The sequence below is a fragment of the Physeter macrocephalus genome, chromosome 2 (assembly GCF_002837175.3).
Source record: "Physeter macrocephalus isolate SW-GA chromosome 2, ASM283717v5, whole genome shotgun sequence".
Taxonomy (NCBI): Eukaryota; Metazoa; Chordata; class Mammalia; order Artiodactyla; family Physeteridae; genus Physeter; species Physeter macrocephalus.
The window spans coordinates 65539386-65566080 of NC_041215.1; the positions used below are offsets into that span (position 1 = coordinate 65539386).

General features: G+C 34.6%; 1 protein-coding gene and 1 long non-coding RNA gene across 2 annotated transcripts in view; one reads left to right on the forward strand and one right to left on the reverse strand.

Annotated features, from left to right (window-relative positions):
* The window catches only part of BAZ2B (bromodomain adjacent to zinc finger domain 2B), a 306538-nt gene that overhangs the window by 55814 nt on the left and 224029 nt on the right, over positions 1-26695 (reverse strand). Inside the window, exons 14-22 of the mRNA XM_055088045.1 lie at positions 23838-23930; positions 23661-23722; positions 19128-19193; positions 17370-17435; positions 15910-15954; positions 15664-15690; positions 14362-14427; positions 3393-3533; positions 535-789 (exon numbers count right to left, since the gene is read on the reverse strand). Of these exons, the coding sequence (XP_054944020.1) occupies positions 535-789; positions 3393-3533; positions 14362-14427; positions 15664-15690; positions 15910-15954; positions 17370-17435; positions 19128-19193; positions 23661-23722; positions 23838-23930 (821 nt within the window). The remainder of the gene's footprint in view (positions 1-534; positions 790-3392; positions 3534-14361; positions 14428-15663; positions 15691-15909; positions 15955-17369; positions 17436-19127; positions 19194-23660; positions 23723-23837; positions 23931-26695) is intronic.
* On the forward strand, positions 15086-23828 carry LOC114484122 (uncharacterized). Its single transcript, XR_003676639.1, has 4 exons — positions 15086-15128; positions 16423-16500; positions 17453-17529; positions 23711-23828. It is a non-coding gene; the product is annotated as an uncharacterized lncRNA (long non-coding RNA).

Sequence of the window (26695 nt, forward strand, 5' to 3'; positions counted from 1 at the left end):
AGATGGAAAAAAAAGTAACAGGTGCATCTGGAAGATTCTCTCTACATTAGCTAGAGCAAAGCTGACTGAAATGTGTATCTTAATTGGAATTAAGATAAATTTGACTTATTGAGTATCCACTTAGCAGTACAGTATCTTAACATGCTGGTCTGTAGGGGCCTTGATTAGCCTCGGTTATTCATAGTGTTTCAGAGAGAACACAGTATAATTTCAGAAGGCACACATAAGTTAATTGCTTTATGAATTAAGCATTCTCTGTTTTGCTGAATATCACTTAGGTATTTCCTTAAATCAGATTGCTTTTTGCCAAAAGCTAGGGGGAAAAAAGTAATTTGGTAACGATTTACATTCCTTAGGCTTTATGAACCAGGTTTTTCTAAGTTTGCACCAATTGTACCAATCTACCTTTAACTTTGTAAGAAGTTATGTAGAAAAAATTGGATCTGTCTATACAATCTTCTGCTAATACACTAAAGCCGCTATCAATGCACTGATAGTACAAATTAAAAAAATTATATTTTGTTTTTTTTTTACCTTGTATCCTGTAATTAGACCTGGATCACATACAGCAGCTGAGAGGAGCCTCACAAGCAAGTCTTGTACTTCACCCATGCTGTCCCCTATATTTAGCAATCCCTCTTGAAGAACACTCAGGTTTGGAACATCAATATTCACATCGAAGCCCAAAACTTTACCAAAGTTTTGTAAGAACTGCACCACCATGAGACAGTCTGAAAATGTACTTCCAGAGAGAACAAGTCCTGGAATACGAGGCAACTCTGGCAAAGGCTGAAAATAAAAGAAAAGAGAGAAAAAGTAATTCAAAAAGCCATGATTTTATATCTCCTGAAGTAAAGTAGGTTGCTATTTTTCTCTTGCATTATACCAGTGGTTTTCCCTCTGGATTGTAAATTCCCTGGGAGCATTTCTATAACCCCATGGTACTAAGCATAGAATCCTGAACACAAGTAACCACTAATAAATTTTGGTTGAACTCAACATGAACTTAGATCTCTGCAAAAGAGAACACTAATTTTAACTTAGGTATTGATAAAACACAGGTTATACAACTGGACCAAAAATCAGATAACATAATAAACATCTCAAAAGTACTTTAACATGGACATACTTAGTAAGGCACGTGCAATAGTTTCTTCTACTGATGTAGACTGATTTATAATTCACACTTTTTTTTTTTTTTTTTTTTTTGTGGTATGCGGGCCTCCCTCTGCTGTAGCCTCTCCCGTTGCGGGGCACAGGGTCCGGACGCGCAGGCCCAGCGGCCATGGCTCACGGGCCCAGCCGCTCCGCGGCATGTGGGATCTTCCCAGACCGGGGCGCGAACCCGGTTCCCCTGCATCGGCAGGCGGACGCGCAACCACTGCGCCACCAGGGAAGCCCAACACACTTTTTTGGGAGCTCAGAAGTTAACAGTGTGCATCTGTGTGCTGTATCGTTGGAGAGAGTACCATCTTTGGCTAATGACTGCAGATTACTAGGTCCACATGACCAGAACCCACGACCCTATCAAGAACCCAGTAATACTGCAACTATCAGTCTTTAGGTTTCCCATATATAGCAAAACACTGAATTTCAGTGTTAAAATTAGAGAGCTCTCTTGCTATTTCTCAAATATGCTCACATATTAACATTTTAATGACTAAATTGTATTATCAGTTGTTATGGACATTTTAAAAGTTAAATAAATAAGTAACCTAAATTAAAAACATTTTTGACCATGAATGGGATTCAATAATAGTACTTTCAATTCTGATTGAGAAAAATGTGGCTTGTAAATATTTCTATTTATCTAAATTTGTCCTCGTTCAAAAATGTTTCCTCCACTCTGCGCTTGCTGAAATAACTAACCAAAGACTTTTTCTACTAATAGTGTGTGGAAACACAGAACTATGGACAATTGCTGATATCATACAAATCTTTTGTTACATATGAAAACCAGTTAATTCTGAGTTTTCTTTTTTCCTGAATCAGATCAGACATACACATTTCCATATGATTCTAAAAATTTATATAACAAAGCTAACAAAAGTAAGGCTTAAAATGGACTTACAAATATTTGATATAGTACATATGGATTTAAATGAAAATAAAAGATCACTTAGGACAATTTAGGATTAAAAAAAGATCATTTAGGATTAGCAAGAAAATAAAGCTCACTTAGGATTAAAAAAATTGCTCACCAGGAGCTTATTAAATGTGTTGACTAACCACTATACCCATTCTGTGCTTAGGAAATTTTAAACATCCAATTGACTAAAACTAGAATGTATACTTTCATTTTCATTTAGAAGCATTTATGCTAAGTAAATAAATAGAATATTAGTATCATTAAATTTTCCACTTGGGTACTAAAAGTTTGCTTTAAGCACTTTAGAAAAGAGCTTGCATAATCAAGAGACAAGCACTATCTGTATATCATATGGCATGTAAGTAAATATAGATGCTATTGACCAAGTATAATATTCTATTACCGAGACAGTATTATAGATATGATATGCATTACTGTATAATTTTCTAGGAATACTATCTTAACTATAGCCAAACATAATTGATTTCTATTCATAAGTATGTGAAATCATGCCAGTTATCACGGTGATTTTGCTCTTTCCAAGTTGCTACTTTTCTGTATTTTAGCAACATTATAAATCTGTGAAGCATGATGGAAGAGAAAACACACATGAGGTACTTTGCTTGGACACATTTCTTGGCTTTCAGGATCATAAACAGTATGGGCTCTGGAGTTTAAAAAACTGGGGACTGCATCCAAGTTGCCACTTATGAGCTGTATAATCTTGAGCAAGTTCCTTAACCTCTCTGTGTCTCAAGTTTTCTCATCTGTAAATGGGCATAAATACCAGTCCTATAGGATTGCGGTGAGGATTAAATGAGAAAATTCACTTAAAGCACTTAGCATAGGGCCTGGCATGTACTAAACATACTCAATAGTTAGCTACCATCACTAAAGCATTGAAGGAGGTTACAGATTATAAATCCTAATTTATTTAAATATCCATGGAGGCATGGGGGAGGAGTTAGATCTTTCTGTAACTAAATGCCTGGGAAGGACCAAATGAAACACAGAAATCCTATCTGTGTCTATAATTCATTTTTATAGATTTCTGCAGTATTTCTACTTAAATTAAAAAGGTCTGCAGTACTCCATTTGTATATTAAGAACTGCCATTATCAGCACAGGGCTCTAGAAAGGTTTACTCGTGGCCATCCTGGAGAGACAGATTGACCTACACTTGGAAATCCACTGCTCCAGCTAAAAACACAAGGGTTTCATAATGGCAGCTCTGGCAAAGGAATCAGGTGAGAAAACAGAAAAAATTAAATTTATTAATGAAATGGTTTACATGATAAATTACCTTTTGGTCTGCTAAGCACATGTCTTCATTAGGCTTCTTTAGTTCCTTTGCCATTTCTAATTCTAATCTTCGTTGCTCTAGTTTACGTTCTTTATTTAATCTTTTCTCATCGCGTTTTTCTTGCTTTAACCGTTCTTTTTCCTTAAAAAGAAAACCATGTCCACATATTCTCTTTAATCATTATACGTGTTTAAAAAACCTCCAGTTAAAATTTAAAAAGTAATCAAAGTGTTATTTCCATGAACAAAATTCTCTTAGGATGTTTAGGAAGAGACTTGGAATTACATAGAAACAATGACGTATTTTGCTTTTCAGCATTTTCACCTTTTGAGTTTCAAAATAATCTTATGACTGTATGTATATATACATACACATACAAAATATCAATATTAGTTTCAACCCAGATTATTTCATTATTCAAAATTTATTCAATCCTTTCCCAGGTTATGAGAATAAAATACTTATTAATAAAAGCAGGTATATAAAATGCACATGGGCAAGTAAATATTCATTAAAAACAAAGTTAACTAGTATTAACAAAAATTTTTGTGTAGCTCAAGGAGGCAAGAAAATATTTACAGCATGAAAATGGAAGCAATATGTTTGAATCTGCAAAAGCAGTTCTTTCAAAGTGAATTAGCTAGTCTTAAGATGTGCACCTATGATGAAATAAAAATATTATTTACCACTCTAAACAACATTTAAAATAATGTAAAATGAGTTTTGAAGGCAATTCCAAAAGCTTTAAAATTATTTTAGGTAATGGCAACAATATGGAAATAATCATCCTGTTTCCCTGTTATAGAGTATGGCATTCTTTTGGAAGAAGTGACTTTCTATAATAATACTGGTATCATTACTTTATCATCATACATCAAATACAATTCTCTTTTTAAACTGAAGTATAACTGACTTACAATATTGTATTGGTTTTAGGTGTACAACATAGTGATCCGATATTTTTATACATTCTGAAAAGATCACCATAATCAAGTCTAGTTACCATGTCACCATACAAAGTTATTAAAATATTAATAACTATATTCCTTATGCTGTACATTACATCCCCATGACTTATTTATTTTATAACTGGACATCTTAATTCCTTCACCTATTTCATCCATTCCCCACAATCCCTCTCCCCTCTGGCAACCGTTAGTTTGTTCTCTGTATCTACGAGTTTGTTTCTGTTTTATGTTTGTTTTGCTTTCTAGGTTCTACGTATAAGTGAAATCATATGGTGTGTCTTTGTCTGACTTATTTCACTTAAGACAATACCCTCCAGGTCCATCCATGCTGTCGCAAATGGTAAGATTTCATGCTTTTTTATGGCTGAGTAATATTCCATTGTATATATACATATATATATCATCTTCTTTATCTATTAATCTATTGATGAATATGTAGGTTGCTTCCATGTCTTGGCGATTGTAAATAGTGCTGCAGTGAACATGGGGGTGCATGTATCTTTTCGAGTTCGTGTTTCCATTTTCGTTGGATAAATACCTAGGAGTGGGATTGCTGAATCATATGGTAGTTCTATTTTTAAGTTTTTGAGAAACCTCCATATTGTTATCTATAGTGGCTGCACAAGTTTACATTCCCACCAACAGTGGACAAACATCCCCTTTTCTCCACATCTTTGCCAACACTTGTTACTTCTTGTCTTTTTGATAATAGGCATTTTGACAGGTGTGAGGTTATATCTCATTGTCCTCTGCCCACAATCCAATAAAATACAACTCTTATTTATTAGAGGAGAAATAATGGTAGAATCAACAGGCAATTCTAAACTATTACCACATATGTCTTTCAATTTTCTTTATTTTTGCCAAAATAAAGTCCAAATCCTTACTTTTGAATTCAGAACTCTCTTCTTTTCCAACCTTATCTCCCACTGTTATAGTCTATGTAAATTTAGTCAAACTATTTGCTATTCCTGATAAGCATCTATTGTTTCCTTACCTCCTTATATTGGTGTACTCCAGTTAGGAAGGTCATTATTCCCATCTTGCATACAAATCCTAAATAAAAACCTCTGCCTCCTTCCTATTACTAATTTCTCTTAATCGTCTTACCTAATTATAGCTCTTACCTATAATTTTAACCTAGCACTATTGCTTCCTCTAGTATATTAGCACTTTTGCCCATATCTTAACCATCTCCATTTCAATTATCACTGGTAAGACAGCACGCTGACTGCTGTGGCAGGGCATGCCAAGGGGGAGACAGAGAGGAGTGGAGAAGTAATACATTCCCAGCCAAGAGCTGAGAAAGCACGATGTGTGTGAGAAATTGCTAGTAGTTTCATGACTGGAGTGTAGGTTGCGTGTTGAGTAGTTGTTGAATATCGTGATACAGAGCCAGAGGTCGGGTCATCATGAGGACTTTTTTATACGATATGCTCAAATAACTGCTCATTTTTACACTGCCTCTAAATTTCTGGGTTACTGATTCACGCAGACATTTGGGAGGAAAATGATAAAAAAGCTATATTATTGACACCAAAAAAGTTCTAAAATTCATCTTATCAATTATAAACTAAAAGCAGGTTCTGAGGCTCTAATGACATAAAATATACACAATTAACATGTAACATTCCTACAATGCAGTATAGATTTTCAAATCAAATTATCATTGGTAGAACAATTTTGTTTTCCAGAACCGGATTTTCAATCTTTAAACACATGAGATGTTGCTCTAAGTACTTTTCCAAAGAAGAGAAGCCAAACTTCTTGGTCACTTACCAGAATAATGAATTACAATCAGAAACAGAAAAAACATATTAAATGTCTCATAAATGTCAAAGTAGCTGGTGTAAATTTTTCTACTATATAGGACTAACCCAGAGTTCTTAATGATGTTTTAATAGTAATCATAAATAATTGAGACTTCTCTGCTATTCACTAAGAACTGTTGAAAATGGTTATTTCTTTTCTTTTGAAAAAGAGAGAAAGGACCTGTGTGACACTAATGCTCTTTTCACTGTGCCAACTTCACATTAGTGGCAATATGAGGGTATGTACACCCTTCAGTGATAGGTAGACAATGAGTTAGAGTGCATTTAATGCCATGAGGTAGTGCTGTCTTATATTCTTGGATATCATTTTTACCTAGTGATATGCAGTATTTTTCTAATTAAAAAAGCATGGTCATAATATGGAATAGAATGTAAAAGTGACATCTATATCTTAGGATAAAATGGAGGTTTGCAAGAAATCTTAGAAATTCATAGGACCTTTATTAGTTAAAGACAAGCATCTACTCCCTCAATGGGATACTTTAAGGGAAACATGGAGTCTCTAAATTTAATGCATTTATTCACTAATTTATTTAGTGACTTCTACTGAATTGTATAGGACTAATACAAATCCTGTGGTTTCGGTCAAAATGACTCTCAAAGAACCAGAGCTTCTAGGAGCCCCTCAACAATCAACTAATATTTAAAATGGCATATAAAGACAGTCACAATCTAGCCCCACACAAGTTCTGGTCTCCGTATCTCATGATTCTCCGTGAATCTCCCAAACTCTAGGCACATTTTGTGATACAACTGTGTTAAGCAAACAGTGTAACCAGCTTGAGGCACTGCTTGGATTATAATGATAATGACCATGAGGAGGAGGGGGGGAGGAAGGGAAGGAGGGGGAGGGGGAGGAGGAGGAAGGGGAGGAGGGGGAGGAGAGGGAGGGGAGGAGGGGGAAGAAGAGGAGGAGAAGCAGCAAAGCCAAGAGAGGTATATGCACAAGGTTAAAATTGACTAACCCCCTATTTGCACCTTCCTCCCAGGACCCCAGAGGTCCTGTTTAGTTGCAACATTGTATTTATGTACCTGTCATCCCCTCTGACTGGAATGCATAGCCCTTCCTCCTTTACACAAAAATAAAGCCTGTGTTTTAATTTTTCCCACAGCTAGTTCAGGAGTTTTAATATGTCCCTTTTTTGAGCTTCCATATAACTTATTACAGCATTTATTGCACTGAGTGACAATTATTTGTTTAAAGTTGATCTCTCGCACTGTAATGTGAACTTCTATAGATCAGAGGAACCAACTTATTCACCTCTTTATGGACCTATTCAATTCCCAGCAGAATAATTTGCCAGAAACCCTCAGGAGAGTTTTTAATATTATCTTTGTCTCTGACAACTCAAGCCTGTATCGGTGCAATTTTCCTCTCCCACTGGTCTAAATATTGTTCTTCTTTCCAACTATAATAGTTATCATATGTCTCTAATGGACATATACAGTGTGCCATAGTATATAAAAATTATTTAAGCATTGATTAATTTGCTGAATGATTAAATCTACAAATGCCACATTGTTTAAATTTCAGGGCAATAACTTACAGTGTCTACAAATGACTATGAAATATAGCTCTTAACTATATTTTAGATTGACTATAAACAATTACAAGCAAATTAGAATGCCTCCTTCCAATTTTGGGGGGGGCCTTCATTCCCAACTTGCCCCATCCTTACCCAGTTTTCTAGATGTAGAAATTTATGAAATAAATGTGGATTCTTGGTATATATGTCATTTACAATAAAATATCTTTTTATCTTAATTATAGTAATAAAATTTTCTGTATCAAAATAGTACTAATATCCTAATTAAGAAGTCATTTAAATTTCGTCAAAGTTGCAACACCTTTCAATAGCAAAAGTGTTAAATTTAGATTACACTAAATAGCCTAAGATACATAGGGTGAAAATTTAAAGTGCATACAAGGATTATTTTAGGGACTCTAAAAGCATAACTGAAAGTATTTCCAGAACTCTATAGCAAAATAACAAAGGTATGAAATGAATTTATTCTATTTTAGAATCATAGAAGTTTAAAAACTAAGCAATGAGTGTGGTAGGAGGATCTGGATCTGTTATTATAAAGTTTTACAACTTATCAAATTGCCAAACAGGCCTTTTTTTTTTTTTTTTTTTTTTTTTTTTGGCGGTACGCGGGCCTCTCACTGCTGTGGCCTCTCTCGTTGCGGAGCACAGGCTCCGGACGCACAGGCTCAGCGGCCATAGCTCACGGGCCCAGCCGCTCCGCGGCATGCGGGGTCTTCCCGGACCCGGACGCACAGGCTCAGCGGCCATAGCTCACGGGCCCAGCCGCTCCGCGGCATGCGGGATCTTCCCGGACCGGGGCACGAACCCGTGTCCCCTGCATTGGCAGGCGGACTCTCAATCACTGCGCGACCAGGGAAGCCCTAAACAGGCCATTTTTAAGAGGCCATGTTGCAAAGATGCCTATGTTTCCTGTATTTTATGATTCTACTGGGTCTCTTAGGTGTTTGCTCTGGGCATAATTAGGAGATTACATTTCTTTTCACAGCAACTGTACGTAAATTTCAAAGACATAAATATTCTTTAAGAGACACAGATTTACCTCAGGGTGCAAGAAGAATAAAGTGTAAATAAGATTAATAACACAAGCCATTTATAGAAGACAGATATAAAGAATAAAAGTGATACTATTTTATGTCACATATTGAGCATGAGTAGAAAAATCAGGGTAATTTTTTTTAAAGGGCCTATTTTTACATTTAAAATGTAATAATAAATTAAGTTTAAACAAATGAAAAAATTATGAACCCATGATGAAATCCTTATATTTTAAATTTTTAATAAAATATATTATTTATATTATATTTTATTGTATTTTACAGGTATCAATATAAAATACTATTTAAAGAGTAAAAATTTCCCATTATCACATTTTCATAAAATCCACCAAAGTATTACACAAAAGTCTATACTTACTTTAGATTAACTATCACCAAATATTCTTAGAGTAGCTACTACTATACAAATGTCTCCTAAATTAAAATCAAAATTGTTAATAATTCTTGAGTCAGATAAGTAGAGATTTTAACATATCTAAATTACATTGATAATAATTCGTTCCAAAATTGTGCATGTATCTTTTAAATGTGTATGACATTTAACATTTTACTGAATAGTTAATATAAAATCATTTTACATGTTTTTAAAGACAATTTAATTTTAAAATTGAAATTAAGTACATTATATAAAGTACAATACACAAGTATGTCATATAAGTACATTTATTATATCTTCAACTGAAAAATGGGTTTGTTTAAACAAAACTGTCTACATGAGCAATTCTACTTTTTATTTTTCACTAAAGTAATGATTAGTATAAATATAGGATTATAAAATATTCTCATGACTTGAATCATTGAATGGGTTATACATTTTTTATGCTTGCAAATTATTAGATGATTTCTGAAACCTGAACTACTCTCTTCTATTTTATGGTTTTGTCTCCTAAAGTGCTGACATAGTCATTCTGTAATAGACGCATGTTTAACAACCTTTTGTTGTTTATTGATCCTTGGGGAGATAGATATACAAAAGACTGTTACGGGTACTACGGTTGATTATTCAGATAATATGAGTAAAGTGTTTATAAATTTGTGACTGACATAGTTTGAAGTTTTTATAAATGAAACAGGAGATTTTGAGCTACATTGTCACATTGCTTAAACCAACCTAAGTTTCCAGTGATTAGTAATAATGAGAGCACAAATATATTGTAAGACTTGAATTATACTAGGATATAAGCCTTTTTTATTCATGAGGCTAAAGATTATCCTTTCTTACATTATGTAATAAAAATATTTATGAACTATGATGATACACTAAAATTAATATAATAATAAGTAAGGTAATTTATATGTCTGAATATTCTTATTAATTACAGATTTATATAAAGGAAAAACTATAGAAATTAGATTTCTAAGTTAGGGAACCAATATAAATTTGGGATGTTTTTAGTGAATAATAAGTTAACACTAAATCAAAAAGTAAGATCAGCGTAGTGTACACAAAGAAACATAAAAATGGTGTTTGTGTTATTTTTTTTAAAAAATTTATTTATTTATTTATTTTTGTCTGTGTTGGGTCTTCGTTTCTGTGTGAGGGCTTTCTCTAGTTGTGGCAAGCGGGGGCTGCTCTTCATCGCGATGCACAGGCCTCTCACTATTGCGGCCTCTCTTGTTGCAGAGCACAGGCTCCAGACGCGCAGGCTCAGTAGTTGTGGCGCACGGACTTAGTTGCTCCGCGGCCATGTGGGATCTTCCCAGACCAGAGCTCGAACCCGTGTCCCCTGCATTAGCAGGCAGATTCTCAACCACTGCGCCACCAGGGAAGCCCTGTGTTACCTTTTTACTTTGATGACTATGGGGAGTTTCTTGGAATAAATTCAGATGTTATAAGAGATTTTTAATTAACAAGGTGAAAGCAATTAATTTTTTAACCTCATAATTCTTTAAACATTACCCATAAAATCAGCATTTTTGTTTATCTTATTTTTTTCTTCACAACTTAATAATTAAATGTCTAAAGGTATTAAAGTTCAGAATCAAGGGTTACACATAGGCTAGTTTAGAATTTTGAGTTGGCCCTGCCTAAGTATCATATGGCTTTAACTTTACAATAAAGTTTGTTCTTTTAACAGTTAATAACAGAAAAAATTGCAGTTGAGCTATTAGAAGGTAATAAGAGGCAGAATATGAAGCCAAGATGTGCCCATTACTGGCATTACTCTAGTTACATCTCATGCACATTAAGTAATAATGAAGAAATGAACAAGTAGATATAGGAAGGGTTTGTTAATATTCACGGAGGTGTAAGTTTATGTAAAAGATATGGTGAAAGTTTGGATTGTCAGTAAAAATATATGCCTAGTCACTGCTTAACTGTTTATACTATAAAGATTTCTCTCTCTGATATGATAAAAAGCATCTTTAACTTTTTTGTTTTTCCTGCAGCATCTAATTTAATGCTGTGTACACAACAGTCTTTTAAGAAATGTAAAAACATACTTAGTTGATTACTAAGATCTATAGGTATCATTCAATAGAGGAACACAATTTAAGATCTGAATAACTGGGGACTTCCCTGGTGGTCCAATGTTTAAGAAGACTCCACGGCTCCCAATGCAGGGGTCATGGTTTGAACCCTGGTTGGAGGGGACTAGGATCCTGCATACCGCACGGTGTGGCCAAAACACAAAAAAATCTGAATAACTGGTAAAATTCTCTAGTGCTGTTCACAGGTCTATAGTTATCAGAGGATAACAACATTTTAAGAATTCAGCTTTACCTATGGGATTCTCTCAAACATCCTGATAAAGGATTATTTGTAACATATGTTATTGTATTGTTATTTAAAATAATAGTTCCTTAAGTGTTTAAAAAAAGAAAACCACCTAGAATAAAGTAAAATGATTTTATTATTATTATATAAAGAAAATTATATAGACAGAAAACATATAATGTACTCTGTTCTGGGAAGGCCTCTTTGATAAGTTAATATTTGACCTATGACTGAACAATAGATAAGAACCACTTGAATATTCAGTGGAAGAACAGCAACAGTAAAGACCCTTTGTTTAGAAATAATAAAAAGACAAAAATGACTGGAACATAGTACATAAGGTACAAATTGTATGAGGTAAAGTTGGAGAGGTTGGCAGAGGTCAGAGCATGTGGGTCTGATATGTCATGGTGAGGAATTTGGACTTTATTACTATTGTAATGAGAAGCCACTGGATAGTGTTTATCCAGATATAATCTGGTTTCTTTTTTGAATAGATCACTCCGGCTACTCTGTGGAGAATGCATAGGGAGTGTGCTGAGGAAAGCAAGAATGAAAGCAGGGAAAACAGGTTCTTTAAGTTATTATGCTTTAAGCTGTTACTTTATGTATACATGCATGCACACGTGCGTACACACATATATTTTTGGTTTGATATTTTGGCATAGTTTTCTTGCATTTCTTTTCTAATTACTCATGCTTGATATGGGCAGCCCTATCACGAACTTGTATTGCTCCAATATAAGTGGGTTAATTTTCCCTTAGTTTCTTCTCACTTTATCTGATAATTGTTTTTATATTTCAAAGTACTTCAAATTGAAGAGTATTTTGTATGCTATTCATGTTTCTTTTTTCTGAGGATGAAGGTAGCTAGAAGGGGGAGAGCTGTACTTGGTTTCTCATATCCCTTTCAAAGTTTTATTGGAAGCAGTGTACCTGATTTCACTCTATCTAGTCAAGGGTATATCCTTTTCCCATGAAAGATGCTCTCGGGTCTTGAGAGATTCTTCGAAGATTTCATTTTAATTACCTTCATTTATCCCATGGTTGCTACCTTCCACTCAATGCAGATCTCACTCACCTCTCTTCAGCAGCTTTTCCTACTCTCCTCCCAGGCCACAGAGCAAATATAAAAAAACCAGTGGGAGAGGTCATGACTTTTGGGTCTTTTGGGTACCTCTTAACCTGAGCATTCACTCCCTCGGATGATCTTATCCTTACTATTCTCTTGGGTGTCCCCTTCTACCAAATCCTAGTACATCTGGAGATAATGCTCTTGGTTATTTTCATTATTCTGTCTTTCTTTAGCTTTCCTCTCCAAGAGGAAAAATCAGAATAACAAGCCCTGGTTCATCTTAGTCCTTCTGGTAAGAGGAATACCTGGCAGGGAAGAACTTGCCTCTTGAGGGATATTCCAGGTCTTCTCCCTGAGTTATTCCCTCAGTTCCCATCTCTCCAGATAGGAGAAAATTAGGTCGAGCTTTTAGAATTTTAATTAATCCCCCTCCTTACTCTTCCCGCCATAGCGTTCAGAAGGGAACAGAGTTCGCAGCCATGCCCATTCCTGGAATCTGTTACTTCTCTCTCTTTCCCTGCCTGACATTTTTCAGAGATTGTGGTTATAAATCCATGTGTAGATTCCCTTCTTGTGTTAGATGTAGAGGGTGTCAGTGGCCCTGGATAATTAACAAGTAAGGAAAAAAAACCTATATAGTAATAAATAACTTATTGTGATAAAGTAAGTAGGCACTATGTGGTGCCAGGCACTGTTCCAAGAACTTTACACATACACTCATATAGACACACACCCATTTAATCATAACTACAAACCCTATGAAATAGGAATTAGTATCATCTCCATTTTACAGATGAAAAAACTGAATCACAGAGAGGTTAAATAACTTGCCCAAGGTCATCTAGCTGGAATGTACTGAAATTAGAATTCAAATCCTGATCATTTGGTTACAATGTCCAGGTTCCTAAACAATACACATACTGTGCCTTCATATCAGAAATCTGTAATGAGAGTTTAAGCCACAGCTGAGGCCAAAAAAACTGAAACATAGGGCACTCAACTTCTAGACCAAATAGTCTCATTTTCATTAATTATTATTTATTAAATGCTTATCCCACTGGATAATCTTATAATCCTACCAGAATCATTATCTCAATTTTAAAGAAGAAATAACCTGAAGAGCTAAAGCAAGTTGGTTGAGAGCCAGCATGGGTATCTGAGTCTCTGAAACTCCAAAGCCCTGGTTATAATGGCCATACCTCTATTCAACTGTTTTAATTCAGTATGCATTCCTTTGTAACATTTTTTAACCTTTAAGTGATTTCTATTAACATCCATATAAGTTCATTTTGACTTATTGCAATAATTTTCTTATTCTGAAGTATATGGTAAAAGTCTATTTCAAAGATAGTACTTAGGCCTAATTTTACACATAGAATGATAAAGAGTAATTTTGAGGGCACAAGTCCACGGTTGAACTGACTGATGTTTGAATTAGGACACATAGGACTTGTCTAGTCATGCTGTAATTTTGTGAAACTCTGGTCACAGTAAGAAGAATTCATTTTATCCAAATGAATGCCATTCACTATATTTTAAAAAGGTAATTAAAATCTCAGCCAAGAAAATTAACTCATACATTGGAATCCATCCTATGGATTCTTTTATGTTCTAACACTTGGTTACTATCTCTAACCTTTGGTTTGCTTATGAGAGTCGGTAAATCATGACAGTCCCTACTCCAAAAAATCTATACTTAGAAGAGCCAATGTTTTAAGAAAAAATATTAATTTATGACAAGATAATATTTTTCCAGAATCATACACTTACTTCTGCTTTTTTACGCGCTTCCATAGCTTTCATAAGCATCATATGTTGTCGCCTTCTCTCTCGTTCCTATTAGGCCAGATAAAATTAGGAATATAACTCAACCATAGTTAATAGTTTGATTTTCAAATGGAAAAACAAAACAAAACAGAACAAAAAAACTCGGTATAGCATGTTTAGCATTTATAGACAAGTCACGGTAAATACTAAATATAAGACAAGAATGGCCAGTCTGTGCATGTTTTAGTTCAGGTTTAGAAAGCAAATACAAGAACAATCAAAAGCAAAAAGGTAAAGCAATGAACATGGAGACAGTGTAAACAGAAGCATACAAGGTTTACTTATGGTCAGTTGTGATGCTCCTTCAAAAGCTGGCAGAACAAAAAGCATAATGGTTGGCTGGAACAGGTCAGTTACCTTACATCTGCTATTAGAAAAACCACAAATATGTACTACAGCCAATTAAACCAAAGGTTGTGCTGTTCTTAAATTTTTAGATCAGGCAGAAATTGATTTATATTCACTTTCACTTCATGGTTTTAGAAATAGTTATTTTTATTTCAAGTATACTATCATTTTGTAAATCCAATAAGCCACCGACAAATTAGAAAGTTTTTTTCAAGCTGTTATAGGCATGATTCATATAACAACATCAATGAAATGGGATATTCCTGTTTACTGATGTCTGCCACTTGATGCACTATTTAAAGCCACAAAAGCTGCACCATGGGCTCGTAAGTGGAATCTAAAAGGCACAGTATGAAAATAAGGTAAGCATTAGCTTACTTCAATAGTCTCATTTTACTTTAAAATAAAAAAGTCACATAGCTATAGTACTGAATCATTCTTTTTGATTAAGTATACATGGTTTCCCCCAAAGGGATATTTCTAAAAATTTCTAAAATTTGTCCATAAAACCAGAATGTATTTCATATTCTCTCATCAACCTAACTCAAAATTCCCATTGTATTCAATGGCAGTTTTGCATCTAGAATGATGGAAGAATATGGGTCATAATTGTATCTAATTGGATAGTGATCCAACTTTCACTGTGACATCAGTAACGTAAACTTTTAGACAGCAGCCTTATATAAGGCCTGCCCAATTCAATTGAAAATCTTGGAAATGTACCATATTTCTTTATAGACAGACAAGCAGATGTATGCAATGCACTGTGCTGTAAAGCCATGCAGCAGTATGTAATATGACAGCAGCCAGTGCTACACTTTATGCATTGCTATGACAACCATATCACAACCAAATCACAATGCGGTGTTAGATGTACAGAAATAAACATACCCATACCATATCTAGTCTATGCCTCTCCAACTCCTGGTAGAAAGAGTTGGCACAACATTATGAAACAGAAATCACAGAGTCATGAAACCAATTTTTAACCCCCCGAAAGACACCAATCCCAAAACCAGGAATTTAAGCAGGAATTATACTGGAACTTTTAAAGAAAATATCTTGAAGACTTTTCCAAAAATAGGTTTAAGAAAAATTATAAAATGTACATTTCGACAACTGTATAACTATGTGTCTACAGACCTGATGCTTTAGAAGAACAGCTTGTTGTCTTCTCATTTCTTTTTCCTTAAAAATAAGAAACTTTTAAGATGGATTTTTAGGGAAAATTTAGAACATGCAACAAGTATTAAAAGTTCCTTTTCTGAGATTCTATAGTCTTCCATTAGGTTGAACCATATGAAACTGCAAACATCCAATAATTTTGTACTTATAAAGTGGCAACTTCATATGGTTCTACCTAATATGTAAAAACCGTATGACAGGAGCGAGGATCCTTATTCAGTAGACATTTAGAGTTGAAATTCAGTGACCTAATAGCAAGCACACTTCAATGACCCATTCACTGAACTGACTAGCTAGATAGACAGAGCATATCAGATACCACTGGCACTAAAAAAAAAAAACCAAAAAAACAAAAAAACATAATGAAGCAACCCTCAAATCTAGCTAATTAAAACTCTCTCCACTCTGAATATAAATCCCTAAATACACTCTGGGATTAACAGCATCTATATCATTTTTATCACTGTGTAGGAATGAAAGTGACAAGAGAAAAGGAATCAGCTTGAGATTTTTATGCCCACCTATGATTGAGGGCATCATCCCAAAGAGGTAGGGCTTAATACAAACAGTTCTGGGAATGTCACCAATTTGAATCTTTTTATAAAGGTAAAATACAGATTAATTACTATTAAGGGCAGCCATTTTGAAAAGGAGTAGAAATGTAAAGAACAAAGTAAGAGAGTCTATGTAGAAAAAGGTAACAAACAGTTCCCTGGTTTTATAAGATATAGCTGTAGTGGCTGTTTCTTGAACTGGTAGGACCACAAGGCTGCCCAATTTCAGTAAATAACTATCAGAAAAAATGGAAGGTAGGGGTGTAATGTGTGTCGGGGTGGAGGCTGGAGGGGGAGTGAGGGTCCAACTCTCTTATGTTTCACGCCAGAAAATCAAAACCAAAACATCCCCAAACAACACATCAAGTTACAATATATAACAATGGCCAATTTTATTATTGGTAAATTATAGCTGATAAAGTTAGGTTTTTGTTTCTGTAGGCTCTTCACTTTTTAATAGTTAAAACAGTTATTAGACATTAACAAAGAGAACGTTATAATCTAAGGAGAGAATCGGGTTTGGAACACAATTTGAAACTTAGACATAAATGATACAAAAAAGCTCTGGGGAGATCTTATCCATCAAAACTATATACAGGTATTATGCAATAGTTTGCATTTCTGATTTGGTCTGCTATTTAAAGAGCTCAAAGTATCACATAGAACCTGTATAATGAAATATAAAAAAATACAAACAATATACATACAATAAAAACACACACTATACACATGTTTTATCTGTGCTAAACATTTTTTTAGATAGTCATTTTGAGGAGGGCTATTTTTTTAATATAATTGATACTGGTATAATATCATACAGTTTTTATTTTTGAAAAATGAAAACTGATTCTCATCTAAACTAACCTTTATTCGTTTCTCGGCCTCCAATAATTTGGCATTTGCTGCTTCTTCCTTCTTTTTCTTTTTTGCCTGTGCATGCAAAACAGGTCTCAAAGTCATGCAACAGCACCACTGCAACTTGAAAGTAATCTATGACTTGAAAATGGAGCTACATGCCTCACAGGTACAAAACAACATGGAACATATATGTAAACAATTACAGATTTTCCCACAGTTAATATTGTATTTAACATACTAATTTCATTTGTAATGTATAGATTAGCATTAAGATATAAAAAATTCTTAAATTCATAAGAGTATGTCAGCTTTTCTTGACTTCTTCAAACTCTATTAAAAGTCTGAAATAATCGAGTGTTTATTATTTTACATTAAAACTTAATCACAGAAAAAATTATTTTATGTAATTTTTCCTTTTTTTCCTAATTTTTAAAAGTAAAACATGATCACCATAAAAAATTTAGAAGATGGGATAGATTTTAACTGATAATAAAAGTTACTTAAATAATAAAGCAGTAACACATTTAAAAATGAACATGTCCACTTTATTTGGATTTTTTTAATACTTGAAATTTGAGATAAAGTAATCCACTACTCAGCTGATATAAATGAAACACATTAAATCTGATTTTCTCTAGTTGTATATTGTGATTAAATTCAAGGTTTTTTAAAAAGATAGAATAGAAACTTATAATCTTTCATGAAGTACATTTTGAATATCAAGGTCATGATACCAAATCTGAGCGTCATAATGTTAAAGTCATTAATTATCTAGTAGTTTGATAACTATCCAGTAGCTATTGTCAATTTACTTGAAGACAGGAGTACTTTTGATTTGGATTTTTTAAATTAATTTGAAATGGATAAGGAAACGTGTATATTTCTAGAAGGAATAATCATGTAACATAGAACACTTCAGCTATTTGACACCCTCAGGGAATAAATCGTTTATACCAAGAGTTTCCTGAATAGCTGGGAGGTTATAGCAATTTTGAACATTAAAAGTTTATTTTCACTATTTTGGATGGAAATAATTTTGAGATATATACTGCTTAGACACACTACACTAAATATAATTTGGCTTTTTCTTGATGACTTGGGAAAATTATTCTGAACATCAGTTATTATACTGTACAGTTCCACAGAGTAATGCCTTTCAGCTGTTAAGGTGTTGAAAATTGCTTGCTATTCAACTAAAAGATTACAGACTCTGGCTAGGCTTTTGAATTCCTATACATGCTGGTTGGAGTTTTTCTGTATCTTCCCTTGCTATCTTGTGGCTATTATTTTACTGATTCCAATATATGTCCTCTAGTCCTATTCCATCAGCTTGTGGGGAAGCAGGGTATATTAGAAGCCAGAAAAACAAGCTGATTAAACTGTTTCTACGTTTAAAATTTACTTTCACTCTTGTAATGTTTTATTTCTAAATTAAAAGTAAATATCTGACTATAAGTCCTAATGAGTTTTCTAAAAGTAAAGAACATGAGTTTCAGCACATGAACCTTATAACACCTATACTGGCTGTTCAGAAGTTTTCCCATTTTCTTCTCTTTTGTCTTATTTCCTGGGTTGTTAGGATTAGATAAGTCTGCTAAATAAGGTTCAGATAAGGTCTTACTCTATGCATTATGCTTAAAGAGAATTTCTGATGGACATATTAATTTGTATGAGTGACAGAATATGTAGGTAAGATTTTTATTTTTGGAGACTTTAAAATATATGACTATATTACTTCAATCATATCACATTTAAGAACTCTACCTCTAGAATTTGCTGGGCTCGAAGCTCTTTTTCCATTCTGATTTGTTGTATTCTCTTAATTTTTTCCTGTAGAAAAAATTATAATAATTTAAGATAATAAAATAAGCTACATATCTAGGTGAAAAGTATTTAAGTCGAATCAAATAAGTTAAGATATAAATACAGAGTTACCAAAGGTTGCCCATGGTGGATGTAAAACTTAATTGTTTAGTTTAACATCATATGTTCATGTCAAATTAATATGACTTTATAAAATTTCTCAAAACAATTTGTAAAATACAAATGCTAAATATGTATACAGAAACTAGATAAACTAAACTCATTTAGCCTGTGGATTTTTTTTTTTTTTTTGTGGTATGCGGGCCTTCCTCTGTTGTGGCCTCTCCCGGAGCACAGGCTCCGGACGCGCAGGCTCAGCGGCCATGGCTCACGGGCCCAGCCGCTCCGCGGCATGTGGGATCTTCCCAGACCGGGGCGCGAACCCGGTTCCCCTGCATCGGCAGGCGGACGCGCAACCACTGCGCCACCAGGGAAGCCTAGCCTGTGGATTTTTATAAGTATCTGCAGTTACAATTATACTTAGTTTTAAATAAATACAGAACAGAAAAGTAGAAAAATACTGTATCAGGAGTGAGAAAACCTAAGGCTAGTCCTGAGTTACTGTCATTCCTTGGATGATCTTGAGCAAAGAATAACTACTCTTGTATAAAATAGGGAGAGGTGTTTGCCCTCTCTCACTATGTCATGAATAAATTAAAAATGCTTAAAAAAGTGTGTGGCAGGGGCTTCCCTCGTGGCGCAGTGGTTAAGAATCCGCCTGCCAGTGCAGGGGACCCGGGTTCGAGCCCTGGTCTGGGAAGACCCCACATGCCGCGGAGCAACTAAGCCCGTGAGCCACAACTACTGAGCCTGTGCTCTAGAGTCCGCGAGCCACAACTACTGAAGCCTGCGTGCCTAGAGCCCGTGCTCCGCAATGAGAAGCCCGCGCACCGCAACGGAGAGTAGCCCCCGCTGGCCGCACCTAGAGAAAGCCCACGCGCAGCAATGAAGACCCACCGCAGCCAAAATAAATAAATAAATAAATAAATTTATAATAAAAAAAGTGTGGTGCCACACAACTGTAATAGATTATCATTAACAATTTCCATACTATAATTTCTTACTTCACATGATGAATAACATGATAATATTACATTGCTTTTAACTACTACAATAAGGCAGATTCAGAAATAATCTGTAATATTATTTTAAAAAGGCTTAATTACAATTGAACATTCTAGAGAATGATTCCAATGACATAACTGGTGTTCACATTGTCTAAATTTAATGTACTAGTTATTGTTTGAGAATTCAGTGATTATCTAAAGTTTGATAAAACCTTACATTTTGATTTAAAAACATTATCTCATATGCTATCAGCAAAATGTTAACAATTTCATGTTCAGAAACCCCTTTGAAAGACCCAAACTGGTACTTAATAATAATACATAGTTTGCCCCCAAACACCCCAATATTCCTACCAGCAAATTGCATTTGTCGTAGGATTTCCAGAGCGAACACATTTTACACTGCTGAATGTTATAATACCTGTTCCAATTTCCAGATGCTAGCTGTACCTTTGCAAGCTATACTTTAACGTTTTTAAACATTTCTTTTTATGCACACTGATGTTATTGATCTCAATATATACATACATATACATATATATACACACACACATATATATGGTAGTGGTGTCATTAGCATTAGCAGAGATAAACATTACTTATAAGTTATTATAATACATAATACCTGTTCCATTTCCAGATGCTAGCTGTACCTTTGCAAGCTATACTTTAACGTTTTTAAACATTTCTTTTTATGCACACTGATGTTATTGATCTCAATATATACATACATATACATATATATACACACACACATATATATGGTAGTGGTGTCATTAGCATTAGCAGAGATAAACATTACTTATAAGTTATTATAATACAGATTCACTTTATAATATTGGGTATCCAACCCCTCAACTGGGCACTTTACATAAAATATCTTATTGATCATGAAAAGAGTTGAAATTATCTTCTTTTTACCTAACAGAAAGCTAAAGCTCCTAGAGAGTAAATAGTTTGCCTTAAATCAAATAGTAAATACAGAGCCTTGGTCACATTCCAATGCCTTTGTTCCTTCTGCTTCATAATAATGCTTCTGTAAGATTCCAGAATATTGTCTTGAGGACTATCTGGTGATACTGGCCTACTAGGTGGAAAAAATAATCCAGAAGCACATGCTACTATTTTATTCTAGATCTAATGCTGACTTTAAAATAGGCATTATGTAACTGACTATGTGAGTAGACCTAAGCTATACTTTGATTCACTTTGTTGGCAATAAGGAATAAGTCAGATTGTACTCTGAAACTAGCCTCAGATAAATATTTTGATAAAACTCTATGATCAGCTCATTTGTATTAACGTTGCTGAAACGTTGAGACTCCAATGCTTTTTTTTTTTAACATCTTTATTGGAGTATAACTGCTTTACAATGGTGTGTTAGTTTCTGCTTTATAACAAAGTGTATCAGCTATACATATACATATATCCCCATATCTCCTCCCTCTTGCGTCTCCCTCCCATTCTCCCTATCCCACCCCTCTAGGTGGTCACAAAGCACCGAGCTGATCTCCCTGTGCTATGCAGCTGCTTTTTTGATGAGCAGCAAAAACCGTGTATATTTAGGTTGTAGCCACTTCATGACTTTAGGATCACAAAGCTGAATTTAAAGTGCTGATAAGATTTGATGGATCTCTAGCCAGTAGGAAATAGGATAAGCTATTAAAAAAGTATAATATTTAGAAACAACAGTATTTCACTTTAAAATGAAACATAAACTTATTTTTACATATATGTGATATACAGTAAATATTTATATTTTAATAAAGGCATTCATTAGACTAGATATTTATAAGTCAACCTTACAGTGTCTTTAGCAGTGACAATTAACAAACTAATTGGAATTAACAAACTAAAGGAATTCAAGTTTACAGCTGACTACTTTAAATTACAGTAAAAGAGTTTACCATGCAGTTTGGTGTTTTATATCATGTTTTAAAAAGTGAGCATTGCTTTGTGCCAGGCACTGTTGCATGTACTTTACATTTATCACCTCATTTAATCTTCAGATAATGCAGTTATTTTCTTTCACAGTGGAGGAAATAGAGACTTAGAGGTTAAGGGATTCATCTAAGGTTACAAAATTCTTAAGTAGCAGAGCCCATATTCAACTCTTACAGTCTGCCTGAGAGTAAACTAAATTCTGAATCCCAATTCCACATCAACTCTTTCTAATCATACTGCTTTAGTCAATACTGGAAAGAACCTCGAGACAGCCACATCAAATCCAACCCAAGCCATTTATTTAGCAGCTATTTATATAATAACACAATTGACTTCATTTCATACTCAGAAATAACTACTTGCCATTTAAAATTTTTTAAAGCATATTAGTTATCCCCATTTCCTTTCTGCTTTAATGATTACAGTAAATATATGAAGATGGGAGAGTAGTTTACACATTCCCATCTTCAATAAAGTTGAATATCTTGTCATGTAATACTTTACCTGTAAGAATTTTAAAATTACTTTATTTACCTATACTTAATTTTGGAAACTACACACAGGAGAGGTATTGTAGATATACAACAGAATGCTGCTGAAATGATGCTTTTTTCATTTTTTGCACTGTAGTTGGCTCTCCTTATCTGCAGGTTCTGCATCCATGGACTCTACCAACCATGGATCAAAGATAAATTAGAAAAAAAATTTTTCAGGAAGTTCCTAAAAGCAAAACTTGAATTTGCCCCATGCTGGCAACTATTTACATAGCCTTCACATTGTATTAGGTATTACAAATAATCAAGAGATGATTTAAAGTATACAGGAGGATGTGCACAGGTTATATGCAAATACTACACCATTTTACATAAGGGACTTGCGTCTGTGGATTTTGGTATCCATGGGGGTCCTGGAACCGATCCCTTGTGGATACTGAGAGACGACGGCAGTAATTTTTTAGTAACTCTGAAAGCAATCACAAGCAATGGAGGCAAACCTTATTCTATATAACTTGAATTTAATTTTTTACTAGTATTTTACATGTTTTAGGACAACAGCTTTTCTTATTAAAATTTGAATATTTAAGGAATATCCTTCATTGACTGATACATTAATTTAAAAAGTTTGAAAGTTATTCATGATGTCAACTTATATTCAAAGTCTATCAGTATATTAAAAGTACTTATACAATTTACTGTTTGGTAATCAATTCTTAGAAAACCTTGGAAGTAGAAGACTTCGTTTTAAAATGAGGTGAATTTTAACTAATGAAAGAGGACAACTTTCTAAATAAGATACGTAACATTAATGTGAAATACAGTTATTTCAGAAATCAAAATGAAAGCAATGTACATATAGAAAGATACAGATAGATCCCCAAAACAATGCCTGTGTTTTAAAAATCAGTTCCAATGAATACACATACCTGTTGTTTCATAATCTTTATCTGTTCTTTTTGCTTTCGTTTCTCCTCAGCAGCCATTATTGCTATGATGAAAAATCAAGGCACAGATATCATCAGAAAAGGAACAAAGAAGAGATGCCTCTTATGAATTACCCAATACTCACTCTTCAAGTTTATGCTACCATTTAAAACACCTACCTCGTTGTTTTTTAGCTTCTTTGGCAACCCGAGCCTGTTCCTGCTTTTGCAGTTTTCTCAAAAGCTTTATTTGTGCTGCTTGTCTGGCTATTTCTGAAAAATACAAAATTTCAAGGAATGTAATTAACAACTTTATATAACTGCTAACCTAAAAACAATACCTGTGAAACTGGAATCATCATGAAGGACATAATTTTTAAGAAAATTGCCAAACATTAGATACCAAGTAGGAGAACCTCAGAAAATGTCATGTTCATTTCCCCTGGAAATTGCCGAACTATTTCATCGAATATGATCCCATATACATAAGAAAAATGATGCCTCTCTTAATCCTCATCACAAAGGCTAATATAAGTACATTTTTTTTCACATTTCATGTAATCCTCACTTAGTATGAAAGTACCTGCTAATATGTAAAAAAAAGTGATTCAGCTTCAGTCTTAAAAATAACAAAATATATAAAAAAAAGAAAGAGGGGGCTTCCCTGGTGGCACAGTGGTTGGGGGTCCGCCTGCCGATGCAGGGGACGCAGGTTCGTGCCCCGGTCCGGGAGGATCCCACATGCCGCGGAGCGGCTGGGCTTGTGGGCCGTGGCCTCTAGGCCTGCGCATCCGGAGCCTGTGCTCCGCAACGGGAGGGGCCACAGCAGTGAGAGGCCTGCGTACCGCAAAAAAAAAAAAAAAAAAGAAAGAGAACCCAAAATAGAACAAAGCCCCCAAACTTAGCATTTCAATCCGCTATATAAATGGTAAAATTTTTGAATCCATTGATATTTTCATTTATGAAGGAAAGCGACTAAATCTCCTAAATAAAGAGTACAAAATGTCAATGAGTTTTAAGGACAACCTAGTTCTCATACTTTTTAAGGACAAATGTATAAAACTGGGATAGACTGACATAATTAATGGTCCGAAGTCTTCATTCCTTGACTATCCATGCCATTTGTAATGTGACTTTGCAGTCCCCTCTCATCAAGACATGCGTGGAATATATTTTCTTGTTCCTTGATTTTGAGTTCAGCCATGTGATCTTCTTTGGCCAATAGGATGTAAACAGTGTGATGCAAGTAGAAGTCTGAAAGTATACCTGTACTCTTTCTACTCTTTTTATTCTTGTGCCTTGCCCTTTACTATGAGGACTTGTTCACGCTAGGCTGCTGGAGGTTGGGACACATGGAGCCAGTTGACTCCACTAATGTGAAAAAGCCCAGCCAAGATCAGCAGAGATGCCTAACTGCCTAACATGCCACCAGCTCATTCCAACTGCACAAATAGTTAATGCTTAAGAGTTGTACACCACTGAGGTTTTGTGGTTGGCCTTAATGTGGCAATAGGTAGCTGATACAGAAAAGCATGTAACGTCACACCTTCTTCTGCTGGCAAACTTGATCAAAATACTTCTAACTATAAAAGTGGTGTATCATAATATCATTCATAAAATCATTTTAGAAAATACCACTTTAAATTAGACATTGTTTTCAACTTTATAGCAGGTGAAGAATTTTAAGAAACTTATATTCACTGATAATGAATATGATTAGGGAATCACTTGATTACCTAATCAAGTGATTGATTAGGTAATCATGTGATTCAGGTAATCACATGATTACCTGAATCACTTGAGCTCTACTCATAACTTCCACCATTTATTGAACTGTTGTATTAAATTTACATGATCTTGTTTAATTTTCATAACAACCTTATGAGATAGGCAACATTATGCCCAGCTTACAAATGAAATAAACTAAGGCTCACAGAAGTTAAAGAGCAGAGCCAAGATACACACCCAGGACTTTCTGACTTCACAGTCTATATGTTACTACTTCTAAAACCCTTAGAGAAATTTAAATGCCTTGAGATTTTAGAAAGAAACTTAACCCTATGTCCTTGTAACAGCTGAGGAGCAGTTGGTTACTACGGTTGATTTCCTATCATGAAGACTTTAAAAAAGGGGAGGGGATATAAGAAGGTTTGAATTTATCTAGGAAACTTGAAGTGCTAATAAAAGACGAAATAGAAGCTGATACTAAAGTACACCTCCAATCTTCCAATAATTTTCAGTATTAAGAAGTTTTAAGCATCATCAAAAATTTCTGAGCCGCATAAAAGGGATTCTCCTGTTCACAAAATGCTCTGGGAAATAAAAATGTATCAACTGGCCTGCAGAGTTAGCAAGCTCTGATAATAATACACCTGCAGGACACTGTTCTCATCTATGATAGATCCAGGTAAACATTATTTTTTAACATATAAGAATTGAAGGCTTTCACTGAACTCTGATATAAAGACCTAAATCTGCCTTAAAATGTAAAGGGTTGCTAAGTGGTTAAAAAAAAAATTCCTAGGGCTTCCCTGGTGGCGCAGTGGTTGGGAGTCCACCTGCCGATGCAGGGGACATGGGTTCGTGCCCCGGTCCGGGAAGATCCCACATGCCGCGGAGCGGCTGGGCCCGTGAGCCATGGCCGCTGAGCCTGTGCGTCCGGAGCCTGTGCTCCGCAACGGGAGAGGCCGCAGCAATGAGAGGCCCGCGTACCACACACACACACACAAAAGGTGGCATAAGTATGATGTTTTGTTCCAAGCTAAACTGATGCTTTCTAATAGAAGTTTGGCTTATAATAAAGAAATTTTTATCACATATATTGGCGTATTTTTGTACATGAATGTATCAGTCAATTTCAAACACAGGTTCACAGTAATTTTCATGTTTAAACTCCTGGAAAAGAAAAACATTAAAAAGCTCAACTCATATCTTTTTACTTTAGCAAGGAAGATACAATTTGGATTAATCACTTAAAATTTATATAGCTTAACTTTCATGTTACGAACAGTTGGAGAAAACATGAAAAAAAAATGTTA